We start from the raw sequence: 15218 nt of genomic DNA on the forward strand, positions 1-15218 counted from the left end.
GTGAATATTCTACCAGTTATGTTATATAGACGAAAGCATTGGGACACCAGTTTATGCAAAATTAATCTGGAATAGATTTGCTTATATGGTTTTTGACACTACATGATGACCAGTACAGCTCTAAAAAAAAAAAAAATAAAGAGACCACTTCAGGTTCAGGAACCACAGGTTCTGAATCAGTTGCAGATGCAGAGCTTTCAGACCTCAAATAATGCAAAGTTCTTATTTACAACTTTAAGAGCTTTAAGAGATCAGAAATCAATATTTGATGGAACAACCCTGGTTTTTAATCACATTTTTTATGCATATTGGCATGTTCTCCTTCCTCCACCAGTCTTACACACTGCTTTTGGATAACTTTATGCTGCTTTACTCCTGGTGTAAAAATTCAAGCAGTTCAGTTTGGTGGTTTGATGGTTTGTGATCATCCATCTTCCTCTTGATTATATTCCAGAGGTTTTTAATTTGGTAAAATCAAAGAAACTCATCATTTTTAAGTGCTCTCTTATTTTTGTATTATTTCCAGAGCTGTGTATATATATATATATATATATATATATATATATATATATATATATATATATATATTAGCAAGGCATTAATACATTAATGGAAATTAGTGTGGGTGGATATGAATATGTGGGTGTGTTAGTTTCTCTGTGAGAGTCTCACCGTAGGCGTGTCCATTGATGGAGCACTTGTTAAAGGTCATGATGTTTTGGGTGAGGGTTCCAGTCTTGTCACTGAATATGTACTCCACTTGGCCCAGCTCCTCGTTTAGTGTCGTGCTCCGGGCCTCTGCTGCCGTGTTGCTGCGATTACAGAACATGCGGCGGTCCCAGTTTATGAAGTAACTGTGACACAGCCGAATCACCTCCACACTGAAGTACAAAGAGAGAGAAAGAGACAGAGATAAAGATCATAGAATACCTCTACACGCATCAACACGACTTTAATGTGGCACGTTCAAACACACACCTCACACTCCTACACTCTTGTAGCTCTGAGGGATTCTGCAGCACAGCTGAGTCAGACAGTAGAACAGCCCTCTGCTGTATCTATAAGTGTTTAACAGCACTACAACTGGATTAAAGCAAATGATTTTAAAAAGTGGATATTTCTAAACAATACTCAACTATTTTGAGTTAGTTAAACATTTTTGGGCTCATATACTGTACTATTCAAACTGAGATCTTTGAGTTGAACCAACTTAATATAATAACTGAGTTTAATCTGTTGCCATTAACAGCTTATTTTCCATTGGCTTCTGTCACAATCTATTTGCATACAGGGCGTGTCCAACAGTTTCTGACTAACACTCACCATCAGTGTGTAGTGATTCCCCCCTGGGCTACCTTACAAATAAATCAACTTCCCCTTTAGTTGTAATAACTTGATGTTTTAATTCATACTAACTCAAGTTTTTATTCCTCATTAGTATAAAATTGAGCAAACCGGCTGCCTTTAAAAATTAAATAAACTCAACTTATCCGGTCTTACAGTTTAACAAAAATAAAAAAGTTAAATCAATTTCTGCTTTAGTTATAGTAACGTGATGTTCTAAGTTATGCTAACTTAAGTTTTCATTACCCATTACTTAATCATTATTTTAAGGCAACTGGTTTCCTCAATTTTTTTATAATGATATTAATAAAACATTTATGTACAGGCAGTTTCATGTGTTCTCCTTAGGCAGACAGTCAATAATGTTTATATTATTATTATTTCACTGGAAAACTAAGAAAAAAATGAATTGTTGCAAAAAATAATGGGTAAAGCTTTATAATACAGCCCGCGGTTTAGAGGTTATGTTCCCTTTAATTACAGTGTAACTTCAGTCAGGGTGGAGCAAGAAGAAAACGTATAGTTTGTAATGTCAAGACTAAAATACAATAATATTTATATATCTATAACAACACAATCAGGAATGCTGAAATTTTAAAGAAAATGTATTCATTAATACACAGAAGGCACAAGGTTGTATATTAATGGTTAATAAACCCACACCTCACCTGATTTTTACTGTTCTTACTCCCTAAGTACACAGTACTTACTCAGTAAGTACTCAAAAACAACAGGGAGCAGCAGGCTGTATTATGTAGTGTACAGTGTTTTACCATTCTTACTCTGTAAGTATGCAGTACTTACCCTCTAAAACGCGGGCTTTTTAACAGTACTGTGTTTATATACAGTATTTATTATATAATAGTAATGTTTTGGGAGGTGGGTAAAAGGGAGTATTAGTCAATTTTAGTTTAATAATAATAAAATAACACAGTAGGCATACAGTCAGGGCAACCCTATCAGTTAGAACCTGTTTATTGGAGCTAAGTTGGGTCTAGTAGTTAAGCAGGACTCTGTGGGTTAATAAATGGGGATAAATGGGGCACTAGTGTTTTAGACAGGTGGGACCAGGGGCCAATGGGATCTTACCTGCCCTAGACGATCTGAGGAAAACATGAAAACAGCAAAACAAACAAAAAATAAATAAACAAACAAAACAAATAAAATAAACAATTCCTGGATTCAAAAAAGTGTGAAAAAACAAATGTTTAAAATCATATAAAATAACATTAAAGTAACAGTAACAGTTTATCTGTACCAGTCCAGCCTACCTGACATAAAGGGAGATGGGCACCACAGTGTTGAGGATTATGACGTAGGACCAGAACGAGAGGAAGGCTGAAAACAGGAAGTTGTCGACAGGGGGGTCCCACGGGAGATAACTCTGAAAGAGAAAGCCCACCTCTCTCTCCCACACCGCGTTCCCTATGGCCAAGATGACTCCCATACACACCAAGAATCCAAAAATCTGATAGAGACAGAGAAAAAGAGATCAGAAATCAAGATCTGCTTTATTACAGCGTTAGTTCAGCCCAAAATCCAATTTACAGCAAAAAAAAAAAAACAACATTTGACAAAGAACATGCTTTCTAAGAGAAGGTTTTATGGTATGATTATATATAAATATATGTACAGAGGAGTACATATCAAGCAGTTATAAAGTTATAAAGAAGTTATGTGTCCAGTGTATGTGTTGTGATTTAGAGTTTAACCTGGTTCAGTATCCGAATAGCCTGAGGGAAGAAACTCAGTCTCATCCTTTCCGTCTTGGATTGTAAAGAGAGAACCTGCCATTTTTTTTAAAAATACCTCTATTTTTAAATAAAATCAACATAGCAGCTAATTTCCATTCACGGACTGCTGCACAATTAGAATAAAAAAAATCCTTACCCACAGTACCAGTGTGTTCATCAGCCGGTCTATACTGGTCCGCTTGAACTTTGTTCGCCCGCTGTTCTGCATCAGCTTGGTATCTGGACCTGCAAACACATCGTCAGCATCATCTGAGAACGCCACAGCACAGTTATAACATCTCCATCACAGAGAAGCAGAGAGAAACGTGCTGAACACACCCGCAAATATGACGAGGCCATAGCAGCTCTCTGTGTTGCGCAGGACGCAGCCCCTCAGCAGCATGTTCTGATTGCTCAGGCCGTATTTACAGTCCTTCCAGTACAGAGTGCCACAGAAACGGTCCAGCTTATTATTGGGAGGCTCACACACCACCTCTCCTGCACACAGAGAGAGAGACAATGTAATTTAGGGATACATATCACAGTATTATATACATAGCTCTAGAAAAAAATAAGAAAGCACTTAAAAATAATGAGTTTCTTCGATTTTAACAAATTGAAAACCTCTGGAATATAATCAAGAGGAAGATAAATGATCACAAGCCATCAAACCACCAAACTGAACTGCTTGAATTTTTGCATCAGGAGTAAAGCAGCATAAAGTTATAGTTTATAGTTTAAAGTTAAAGTTTAAAAAGATGCTATCAATTAAGGGTGGGGAATCTATTGGCGCCATACAATTTAATTTGTTTTTTCATCGCAGAGCTCTGCGGTGCGATTATGAAACAATAATCGATCTTGATGCATCTTTTTCCTTTATACAGGATTTATTTTTCATATTGCACGACTACTTTTAAACTACTTTTAAATAAAGTCTCTGTAATGATCTGTAATGAATACCCCAATTTAATAAGCTCTTAAACCCTTACACATATTTGTGTGTGTGAAATATAAAGAGAGAGAGAGTAGAGGAAAGAGGGAGAGACTAAGAGTCTTCTGCACAGCGTCGCTGTTTCAACAAGTTGGAGGAAAATGAAGCGTGGATAAAAAATAGCTGATGCCTCGATAAGTAGCTTGCTGGATTAGCATTCATGCTAAAGCAACGTTTCTAGCTCAAATTCTTTTATTCACATTTAAATAACCATTTTCCAAAGCTTAGTCCTTAGGTATAAAAAGAGAATTCCATTGTGATTAATTGTTTTAACTTTTTTACCACTAATTTTGTCGCAATATTCTTAATGTTTTTTTGCGGCCAAACAGGGGTACTGATTGCATTCAAGCAGTCCTATGAGCAGCTCTTACTGACAGTTTTCTTGGTCTACCAGACCTCATAAATTTATAAGCTACCTTAAATCACTTTACTATATACTTTACTATATACTTATAACAGTATAACTGTTTAGCTGCTGAGTGAGAGAGCAGGAAGTGTGGGTGAGATCTGTCTCAGCTCTTCAGCAGTAAAGGTTTATCAGTGTAAAGGTCACACATGCTTTCAGGTCATCCATGTTTTGATGCTTTTTGACTCAGCAATTCAAATTTATTTTTCTCTCTCTCTCTATATATATATATTTATCTCTATGTGAAGCAGGTACATACCATCGAACTGAGCCAGGTTATTGGGATCTCCCAGCTCTGAGGTGACGGACAGAGACTGACGCACCTTCATATTAGTCTCACTGTAACAGATAACAAACAACCAACAAACAAACAAATAAACAAACAGAGACAATTTCACTTTAGTCAGTAAATGACTTTGTCTATACAAGGTGTCACACTCTCACCCGTCCAGTTCCGCTGTCTCAATATAACACAGGCCATGAGGTTCACTGCTGGACAACAGGAGCAGGTCAGCCTGCAGAGAACACACACACACACACACACACACACACACACACACAGACACACTGCATGAGCAAAGCTTTTTTATGAAGATTAAAGTAGCTGTGTGCTTTATCTGTAAATTGTTAGTGATGTTTACATTTGCAAATTAAACGACAAAGAAACAAGGTGTAAAAATAGACTGTTGGCGGGATGTAAGTTAGCAATGAACATCAATGTGCAGGCATTTAACATTTCTCAATCTATAATGTCATGTGTTTACCAGGAATTCGTCATAGAGAGATTATCACCCACAGTAATCAGTGCCGTGGGTGGCAATAATTGTGACCTTCAGAATCTGGCTAAAAATGTCCCTGACAAAAAAACACATACAGATCCTGAAAAAAATTGTGAGCATTAAAAAATTATTAGTTTCTTCGATTTTACCAAATTAAAAACCTCTGGAATATAATCAAGAGGAAGATGGATGATCACAAACCATCAAAGCAAACTGAACTGCTTGAATTTTTGCACCAGGAGTAAAGCAGCATAAAGCTATCCAAAAGCAGTGTGTAAGACTGGTGGAGGAGAACATGATGCCAAGATGCATGAAAAAAACTGTGATTAAAAACCAACCAGGGTTATTCCACCAAATATTGATTTCTGAAATTTTAAAACTTTATGAATATGAACAATATGACAATATTTTTATTTGTAATTTGGGAGAAATGTTGTCCGTAGTTTATAGAATAAAACAACATATACCTATGAATAGCAAAATCAGAGAAACCGATTCAGAAACTGAAGTAGTCTATTATTTTTTTCCAGAGCTGTACATATTCCATGCAGGAGACCTCACACACATATCCTGTAGGTATGGCAATAGTCATGGGAAACAATACTAGTTCCTGTTGAATAACATTTGAGATGTCAGGTTGAGAACTAAAAAAAGACTAAAGAGGATGATGTCATGATAAATTGATGAGGTAACTCTAATGACTTACTGCCACAAACTGGTTGTTCTCCAGTTTTATGATGTCACCCACTCTCACATTCATCCACTTCTCCTTCTGTAGACTGTAGAGAGGGAGAGGGAAAGACAATAAATAAATAATAAATACATGAATGGAAATAATGAGTGATTCTTGAATGATTGAATTCTTGAATCAGTTATCAGTTCCTGATACTGTAGATCAAAGTGGTGATGTGTGATTAAAGTGAGTGTAATACTCACATGCCATTGATGAGCACCTGAGACTGACGGTTATTCACCTGGTTGTCACTCTTGTGACGGAACTACAGTAGAAACACAGAGACGAGCATTAAACGCTTAGGTTTAATTTTTTTTCTTTTTACATATCATACTATTTTTTCATTCACATTGACTCACATAGTCATCAGTGGCATCTTTGACTGCAGTGATGCTCAGCACCAGCACTAAAGGCACTATGGTGGTGAACCAGGACAAAGAAGAAATCTGAGGAATCAACTTTAAAAAGAGAAAGAGAATTAAAAAGATAGAAAGGCAGTACATTAATGCAACACAGCAACAATTCAACAATAAAAATATAAGTGGGTGGTACCTGCAGAATGAGAAGAAACAGGAAGTAGGTGTTGGCAACCTCCTGGAACTGCTCAAACAGGTTGACTGGCAGAAAGGTGATGACGTTGTACTTTGAGGTCATGATGCAGTTACTCTGCAGAAACATCACATTATAAATACTAATAAAACACTTAAATGCTGTAGAAATGTGTATGATATCATATGAACACAATATGATGAAAACCATCCCTTATAGATCCACCTTGCCACCTTGCACAGTCTGTGCCATCCATCCCCCAGCAGTCTAAATAGCCTGATAAGATATACAGTATGGATGCGGAAAACATTTGGCAACCGAAATGATTTGATCAAAAACAGCAAAAAGGCTGAGCTAACTTGTTTGTTTACCAAACATCTGGCTTCCTTTCTCTGTGTGAATTTAAAAGGTTACATGACTACTGAGGTAAATTTATGACTAAAATAGCACTACTAAAGTATTGCTGGGATAAATACAATTTATACTTGACCAAAATAATCAGTTTTTCAGCATTTTGGGGTTAATAGTTAATAAAGTAGCCAAACAGTGGACATACAAGGACGTTCTTAACAAGTACACCTTCTCTTACCGCATACTGGAACTTCTCGTTGTACTCCCTGTCATTGGCTCGGACCCTCCTTTCCTCTTCTGCAGTAAAGACATGCAATTAGAATTAAAAAAGCATCTCAAACTATCAAGTTGCTCACTTTTAAAAAACCAACCACAACCTGAACACCATCAGATCGTAGACAATATTACATGTGATTACATCTGAATTTTGTATTAATGAACCAAGTTATAAAAAAAAAAACACAGAGGTAAATGAGACTGCTGGGGAGTTTATTACTACCCTATATGGTTAAGCCATTTTTTTGGGTTTATAGTGTATGAGATGCATGAAACTAGCTTTAAGCAAGTTCCCCCAAAAGACCACACTTAATATTTCTCACACAATTTGTTTTTTTTTAAATGCCAATAGTTTCCTACTGCTCCTGCTCCCAATTCCAATGATTAAACACAATCTGGACAGGCAAAATCAGCCCTCTAAAGGACTAAAAAAAGCCCTCTAGAAGGTAAGTAAGCAGTTTCTCAGACAGGGATTAAGCAAATCTTGGACTAAACAGCAATTTAAACAGAGATTTCCATTGGAAGTAAAATATAGTACCTTTATATGACTACAGTAGGATGACTGTCTGGAAAACCTGTGATCAACAACCCTTAAAAAACCCAGAAGGTTACATGCCCAACAGTGGCATTCCTAACAGATATAGCATATCAAGTCCACAATCTTGTTATAAACAACTCAGCGCACCAACCATGGACTCACCATTGTGGTGCCCTGTGGCAAGGCACCCTGAAATGGAAGGGTCGAAGGGTGAGCTCTCTTAAGTGCCCAATATTTTCAGCTTAAAATATGTGAGTATCGAACCCACAACCTTGTTTTCAGCAACCCAACTGTCTGAATACTAAGCCTCTACTTTTGGGACCTTAAAAAAGGCTCTCTAAATAAAGCAGAGGGTGTAAAAGCCCAGCTCAGGCTCCAACAAGTGGCAGCTTATCAGAAATAAGTGTTGAAACCACAACCTTGTGAACAACAACCCATCGTTTTAACCACTGGGAGCCTCCAGTGCTGGGTCATTGAGGCATAGACGATTAAGAGCCTTGCTCCAGGGCTAAACATTGCTGGTACCAGTACTGGTACTAAACCCACAACCTTGTGATCAACAACCCAGCGCTCTAACCACTGAGTCACCACTGTTGGTGCTTTGCAGAGAGGGTTAAGATCCCTGCTCTGAACAGCTAATGCAGTCTGGCAGTGTCCTGCATGTGGAAGGGCAACTGAGAGATTAGTTTAGGGTGTACTCACACTAGGCCCGTTTTGGTTGAATCGTGCCGGAGCACGGTTCGGCCCCCTCCCCACTCCCCCGCAGGCCTGCACTCACACTGCGCTAAACGATCCGTGCCCGAGCACGCTTTCGTCAACAGGTGACTTTTGTTTTGAAGAACAGTATGCACGCGCAAAACAATGGAGTTCAGGATTGTACTGTTGTTTTTGTTTCTCTGGAGTCGTTTTGGGCGTGTAAATACGCAACTGAACCAGAGATTCATTGATTGTGCAACACAACGATTTACTGCTAATCGTGCTGCACGTGTAAGAAGGTTTTTACACAAGCAGCAGACGTCCAGGGAGAAATTTGCAGCTTTACTAGCGGACTACAATTCACGTTCATCAGTAAGGTAGACGTACTTGCTATATACATAAATAGTGACCAAAGGAGCGAAACATAAAACTCAAGTAATAATAAAATGTGTTTGTTGTTTAGGACTTGTAGATAGTAGTCCTAATTTATTATGGGTAACACTAACCATTATGGTGCTCTTTAGAACCCTTTTCAAAAATATTATATGCAGAATTGTGTATAAAACGTCCTCCGTTTACAGTAGCGTCGCATCACTGACGTCATCTTGAGCGATCACACTAGCCAAACGAACCGTGCTTTGGGAGGTAACCGTGCCCGGGCACGGTTCGGATTGCCTAGTGTGAGTACACCCTTAGACTTGATCAATGAGTCACACTCCTCTACAGTGAGGCCAAATCAGGCAATTGAGTGTGAATCAGAAACAATTAGCCTATTCATCAGGATCAATGACACGGACAGTCTGGGGCCTGATTAATGAAGTGTGATGGATAATTAGACGTTGTTTGCCTGCTGGTTTGTGTGAAGGACCGCACACTGTGAGAGAGACAATGCCTCACAAATATAGATCACAGCTGTAACTTAGTAACTGTGCAAGAGGCACAAAAACAATTTGTAGTATCCTTAAAATCACTGAGAGGTGAAGGGAATTCCATTGGTTAACTGGTTCCAATGGTACCTGTCACATAGGTGTGAGTTCAGAAAATAGACTTTTTGATTCAAATACATTTTTATTCAAAGGAACAGATATAGATTCATATAAATCTGCACAGCTGGAGAGCCAGTTTCCCTCACTCAAAGTTGCTAAAGCCTGCTAGAGTAGTTAAAAAAGATGTGTCAGTAAATTAATATTTTACCGACTTAAAGCTAACAAGTTAGCATGTTCCCTGTGTTTTCTATTTCTGCTTAAATGCGGCATCTCAGGCCAGCAGTTTCAAAACAAGCTGTAGTTTTAATGAGGTTAGAAACTAGTTTTATTTTTTTACTATACTTAATGTTACCAGAGCCTGCTAGACAAGTTAAACAAGATGTGTTCTTTTATATAGTAATTCAGCTAGCATTTAGCTAGCAAGCATCCTGAGTTTCCAATGCCACCATAAATCAAGAAAGCAAAAAAAAAATGTAAAGTAAAAACAAAAATACAACCACAGGGGCCAAATGACTGTCCAAACCACCAGGCAGGTCTTTGTGGGATGTGCCTAGTAATACAGTGGTAAGAACAAGAGAAACACTGAATATTTGGTGGAAAGGCATTGTAATTTATATCAAACAAAGTCTAATTTAGGTCAAGATGACTTTTTTTATTTATTTATTTAGGATTTCTTTCAGCAGCAGCAGCGGCACTTAACTTGTCTCAAAACAGAACCAAAAAGACATAAGAGTTAGCTTACATAAGAACTTTAGTCTGTCATCAAGTCAGCAAGTAATCCAGCTTAGAAAACCAGTAAACTGCCTTAGCCAAGCCCAGGCCGACTGCTGTGTCTGTTAGCTATAATTGCCGTTTTAACCCAGCTGTAAGAGTCTGTGGCTAAACCTTTCTGTCTGAATCCCTCTTATTAAATTAAAAGTACTATGTATTGTTTGGTATTAGGAATTTCATGGCATTTCATTGAAATCTAAAGCAGCGAAAAAAATGTGATGCATCACTAGTAAAGGAAGGGCAACCTGTAAACTGATAACAGGGTCATGGATGTCCAAGGCTCACAGATGCTGAAACAGAAACACAGCTTTGTACTTTGGACACTAGACATGACTAAGCCAACCCTCCCCCCTCCCACACCAGCCAGTTTCAGGCAGAAGTGCTGTGGTTGGTTGCTATGCTTACATGCACCTGTGAAAGCAAAAAAAAGGGGCTGAATGCGGTGTGTGCACTGTACAGCATGATTCATATGTGTACAACAAGGTAAAAACAGTACCGATATATTGAGGACTAAACAACTGGCTACTTTCACTTCTGTACCGGTAAACACTTTCAGGTTCCTCTCTCTTAACATCCTACTCTCTGCTTCTTAAGCAGATACTTACATTAGGATGATCACATGCTATCAAACCAAGCTAAACTGCTTGAATTTTTGCACCAGCAGTGATGCAGCATAAAGTTATCCAAAAGCAGTGTGTAAGACTAGTGGAGGAGGACATGATGCCAATATGCATGAAAAAAACTGTGATTAAAACCGGGGTTATTCCACCAAATATTGATTTCTGCCTAATACTCCACTTGCATCAGCTCTATTTCAGCGAGTAACTTGTACATATACAGCTCTAGGACGACTATTTAAAAAAATAAAAAAAATTGAAAACCGCTTATCATGCTATCAGGTATTTTTTTGCTACAGATAGCATCCAGATTTGGTTTGCACTCGTCATGCAGTTTATCATAGATTGTGGTGACAATTTAAACAGTTTAACTAATAAGTTGTGTTTCAAGAATAGAGCTGTGCATTGGCCAGATCCCTACAATACAATATGCATCACAATACATTGCAATCTGAACAGTGGGATCTAATGTCAAGAGTGCAACGCTGCTATTTAGCAGTCGGGGTTGAAACACAACACAAAATAAACCACTGTCTGACACCAATCTTTACAAATTAACCATTCATTAAAATCACTACTTTGTTCATGAAAATTGGAACAATATTTCCAAAAGAACATATTGCAACAGATCAATATACCCCAAGTTATCAATGGGTGCAATTTAAAGTAGCTAAATGAAGGCATTATAAGGAGTGTCCACAATCATTTGGACATATAGTGTGTGTAGTAAATAGTAAATGAGTTAACTAAATGTACTATTCCAAATGCAGCATTGGCAAAATTGGAAATTGACATACAATGTTTCCTCTAACCAGAGCCAGATTTTATTTTACTGCTGTTTATTACAGAGAAGATGCTCTCCAGAAGCCAGTGTGTCCGGAGTCTAATTCCGTTTCTGTCTGGGAGTCTGCCAACCGAGTCGTCTGTGTTTAGAAATTTACAGCATTCCCAATCCAGTGGGGCAGAAAAAGAGGCTGCGTCTGACTGCTAAGCAGAGTGAGTCTGTCCTGCTCACAGCCGCATCATACATCAACACTGGCTTTATGGTTGTGTGTATAAAAAAAAGATACAGACCATTGTGGTCATCTTAGTTATTAATATTTTAACATTTTAAAAAAAACATATTCATAAATAAAAATGAGACCAGGGGTTTGAATCAATTAGGAATGGGCAGTGTGTGTACTAACTGTTGAGTGACTGTAATGCAGGGTAAAGTCCAATACATGATGGTTTTTAGTCTGACTTTTAAATATGTGTGATGTCATTTTTATCCAGTATGAATCTGCGGTGTGTGGGTCACTTATTCCACACACTGTATCGTACATTTTAATACAGCATGAATCAGTCAGACAGAAACAATTCAAATATTATAAATCAAGTAGGATTTTTGCAGTTTATGTAGCTTTCATAGACATACAGTAATAATTACAGAGTATTTTTAATGAAGCATTAATATATATATATATATATGTAGCTTTCATAGATATACAGTAATAATTACAGAATATTTTAATTAAGCATTAATATATATATATATATATATGTAGCTTTCATAGATATACAGTAATAATTACAGAATATTTTAATTAAGCATTAATATATATATATATATATATATGTAGCTTTCATAGACATACAGTAATAATTACAGAGTATTTTTAATTAAGCATTAATATATATATATATATATATATATATATATATATATGTAGCTTTCATAGATATACAGTAATAATTACAGAGTATTTTTAATTAAGCATTAATATATATATATATATATATATATATGTAGCTTTCATAGATATACAGTAATAATTACAGAGTATTTTTAATGAAGCATTAATATATATATATATGTAGCTTTCATAGATATACAGTAATAATTACAGAGTATTTTTAATTAAGCATTAATATATATATATATGTAGCTTTCATAGATATACAGTAATAATTACAGAGTATTTTTAATGAAGCATTAATATATATATATATGTAGCTTTCATAGATATACAGTAATAATTACAGAGTATTTTTAATTAAGCATTAATATATATATATATATATATATATATATATATATATATATATATATATAGCTTTCATAGATATACAGTAATAATTACAGAGTATTTTTAATTAAGCATTATAACTATATAACTGTGTGTCTGGGTATTTTGAGTCTGACAGTAATAGCTGTGAGGTGATGTGTAATTACATATAAATATGCAGTGTGTGTAGTAGTGTGTGTTTTTCCAGTCTGACACCAATTATAAATCCAGCATGAATTTGCTTTTGCAGTCTAATAGTAATAATAATAACTATGCAGAAATGTGTGTGCTTGTATGAATTTGCGATTTATGTAATAATTGTGAAGTGATTTTAATCCTAAAGTATGAATTGGGGCACTCACGTGGTGGTCAGTGGTTTAACAGGGATTTTTTTTAATTAATATTTTAAAATAATAATAATTATTAATAAACCTTCTTTTAACTTTCTACCTAAAGCACACACTGGCCTTAAATTCAGACCACTGCTCCCATTTCGTTCCTCAGCCGAGGACAGGAAGCCCTCGTTGCCTGTGTGTGTGCGTGGGCATGCCACCGGGAGGTCCGCCATCCCCCTGTGCTGCTGTAATATTGATGAGAGTGTTAAAAAATGAACAGACTGCCCTGATTACTCCTTGCACACACACACACACACACACACACACATAAACAGTTTTCTCAGAAGCAATGGCTTAACCAAAAATCCAAATTTCACTGAGACTTCTTATTTAATCAGAAAAAAAAAAATGTTTAGTGTCTGAGGTTCGTTTTTTTAAATTCTACACTAGAACTACGAGGCTAATACAACTAATAAGTAAAGAAAGCATATAGTTGGCAGGTTAGCAGCATCACCAATCTCCCACACTGCCACTAGAGTGCATGCTGGTCAGCGTTTATCCTCACTCACAAGATAACACCTCACAACGTATACAGGTTAAGGTGTTCCCAAGCCTTCCCAAGCATCATTTTATCTAACACATATGTTAGGGTCTACTCTCAAGGCAGATCTGAGAACATCTACAGATCCATCCTTGGAGAAGACAACTTAACACAGTTGGCCTGAAAGAATGTGAAGCTAATCAAAAAGTTGATAATTGATGATTGATAAAAGCTAACAGACAAAAAAGAAGAACAAAGAAGAGTTCATGTTTGGCAGGATTTGGATGATAATGAAGCTAAGAGAATATCTAACAATTTTTTGTTCCAGTAATGAAAAAAAGACATTTTATGCCACATATATAATAATAAAGTCATAGAATAATAAAGTAATAATACCTTTTTCAAGTGCAATAAAGAGCTAAAACATTTTATTTATTAAGAACATTTGCTCATTGCAATTGGAATATATAAAATGTTTAAGTATACTGATAGATGGAACTCCGGAGCTAGAGCTGCAGCCACTTACTCATTAGCAGCCTTTTTTCAGTTTTTGCTGGTCATATTTGTTAAAGGCGTAAAACTCCTGAAGGAAAGAGATAACACATTTTTTATCCTACTCACCAGATAATACCGTTCTCAGCAGTGCATCATCGTTCCACCCATACAGTGAGTAGCAGAGCTAACAAACACCACTAACCATGCAAACGGTTTAAAACTAGAACAAATAGAGTTTTTAATACTGTATATGAAGCTTTTTTCAGCCACTGGGGTTTTTTAACTCTCTCAGATGGAGACTCACACTTTTTTTTTTTACAGTTTTTAATGTGGCTGATTGTAAAAAGTAAAATAAATTTCATGTTGAGAGACAATCAGCAATTGTGATCAGCCCCAAAACATTGATCAGTTTATCTCTAGGTCTATCTTCTTGTTAGCCATCAGAACAATGTGAAAGTTTATTATATAATTGTAATATAAAGATTTGGCACAACAGATCTGCACCAACCACACCAAACCAGTCTAGATGGCAGCAGGTGTAGAAACCACTTAATTGACCAACTGTTGCATATGCACAAAAGTGGTGCATCACAAAAGGTCAAACAAGCACACACACACACACACACACACGCACAGCCCAGAGCCGTCTCAACTTCAAAAACACCAGCTACCTCACACCTCTGGTCCTGCTCTGCTGCGGTTTCCTGCTAAAAGGCTACTCTGAGCTGTGAAAGCTTTCACACTGCTTTACACTGGCCAAACAAAACAGGTCAGCAGCCCTTATACACATTCATGAGAAATACGAAATACACCGACATGCCATATGTCATTGGACATGAACTTATATGATGTACCATGACTTTTGTCATGACCTCACTACCCTGGGTCAAAGCCAGCATCCCAGGAGCTCTGATAAATAAAAAAGAAGGTAAAATATTTTTTATACCATAAAGGAAACCATAAAGGAGGCTGTACAGTATTTCTATCAGTATCTCTCCACTGGCTTTAAAAGTCACATTAAAAGTGAGT

General features: G+C 36.7%; 1 protein-coding gene across 2 annotated transcripts in view; it reads right to left on the reverse strand.

Annotated features, from left to right (window-relative positions):
- The window catches only part of atp8b2 (ATPase phospholipid transporting 8B2), a 57393-nt gene that overhangs the window by 27716 nt on the left and 14459 nt on the right, over positions 1 to 15218 (reverse strand). For both annotated transcript variants that reach the window (XM_049479977.1, XM_049479976.1), the window contains 11 exons: positions 7125 to 7183; positions 6539 to 6652; positions 6346 to 6444; positions 6190 to 6251; positions 5960 to 6032; positions 4919 to 4989; positions 4734 to 4813; positions 3417 to 3575; positions 3235 to 3323; positions 2616 to 2812; positions 673 to 881 (listed from right to left, as the gene is read on the reverse strand). In XM_049479977.1, coding sequence (XP_049335934.1) covers positions 673 to 881; positions 2616 to 2812; positions 3235 to 3323; positions 3417 to 3575; positions 4734 to 4813; positions 4919 to 4989; positions 5960 to 6032; positions 6190 to 6251; positions 6346 to 6444; positions 6539 to 6652; positions 7125 to 7183 — 1212 coding nt within the window. The remainder of the gene's footprint in view (positions 1 to 672; positions 882 to 2615; positions 2813 to 3234; positions 3324 to 3416; positions 3576 to 4733; positions 4814 to 4918; positions 4990 to 5959; positions 6033 to 6189; positions 6252 to 6345; positions 6445 to 6538; positions 6653 to 7124; positions 7184 to 15218) is intronic.

This window comes from Astyanax mexicanus, chromosome 6, assembly GCF_023375975.1.
Source record: "Astyanax mexicanus isolate ESR-SI-001 chromosome 6, AstMex3_surface, whole genome shotgun sequence".
In the NCBI taxonomy this organism is placed as follows: domain Eukaryota; kingdom Metazoa; phylum Chordata; class Actinopteri; order Characiformes; family Acestrorhamphidae; genus Astyanax; species Astyanax mexicanus.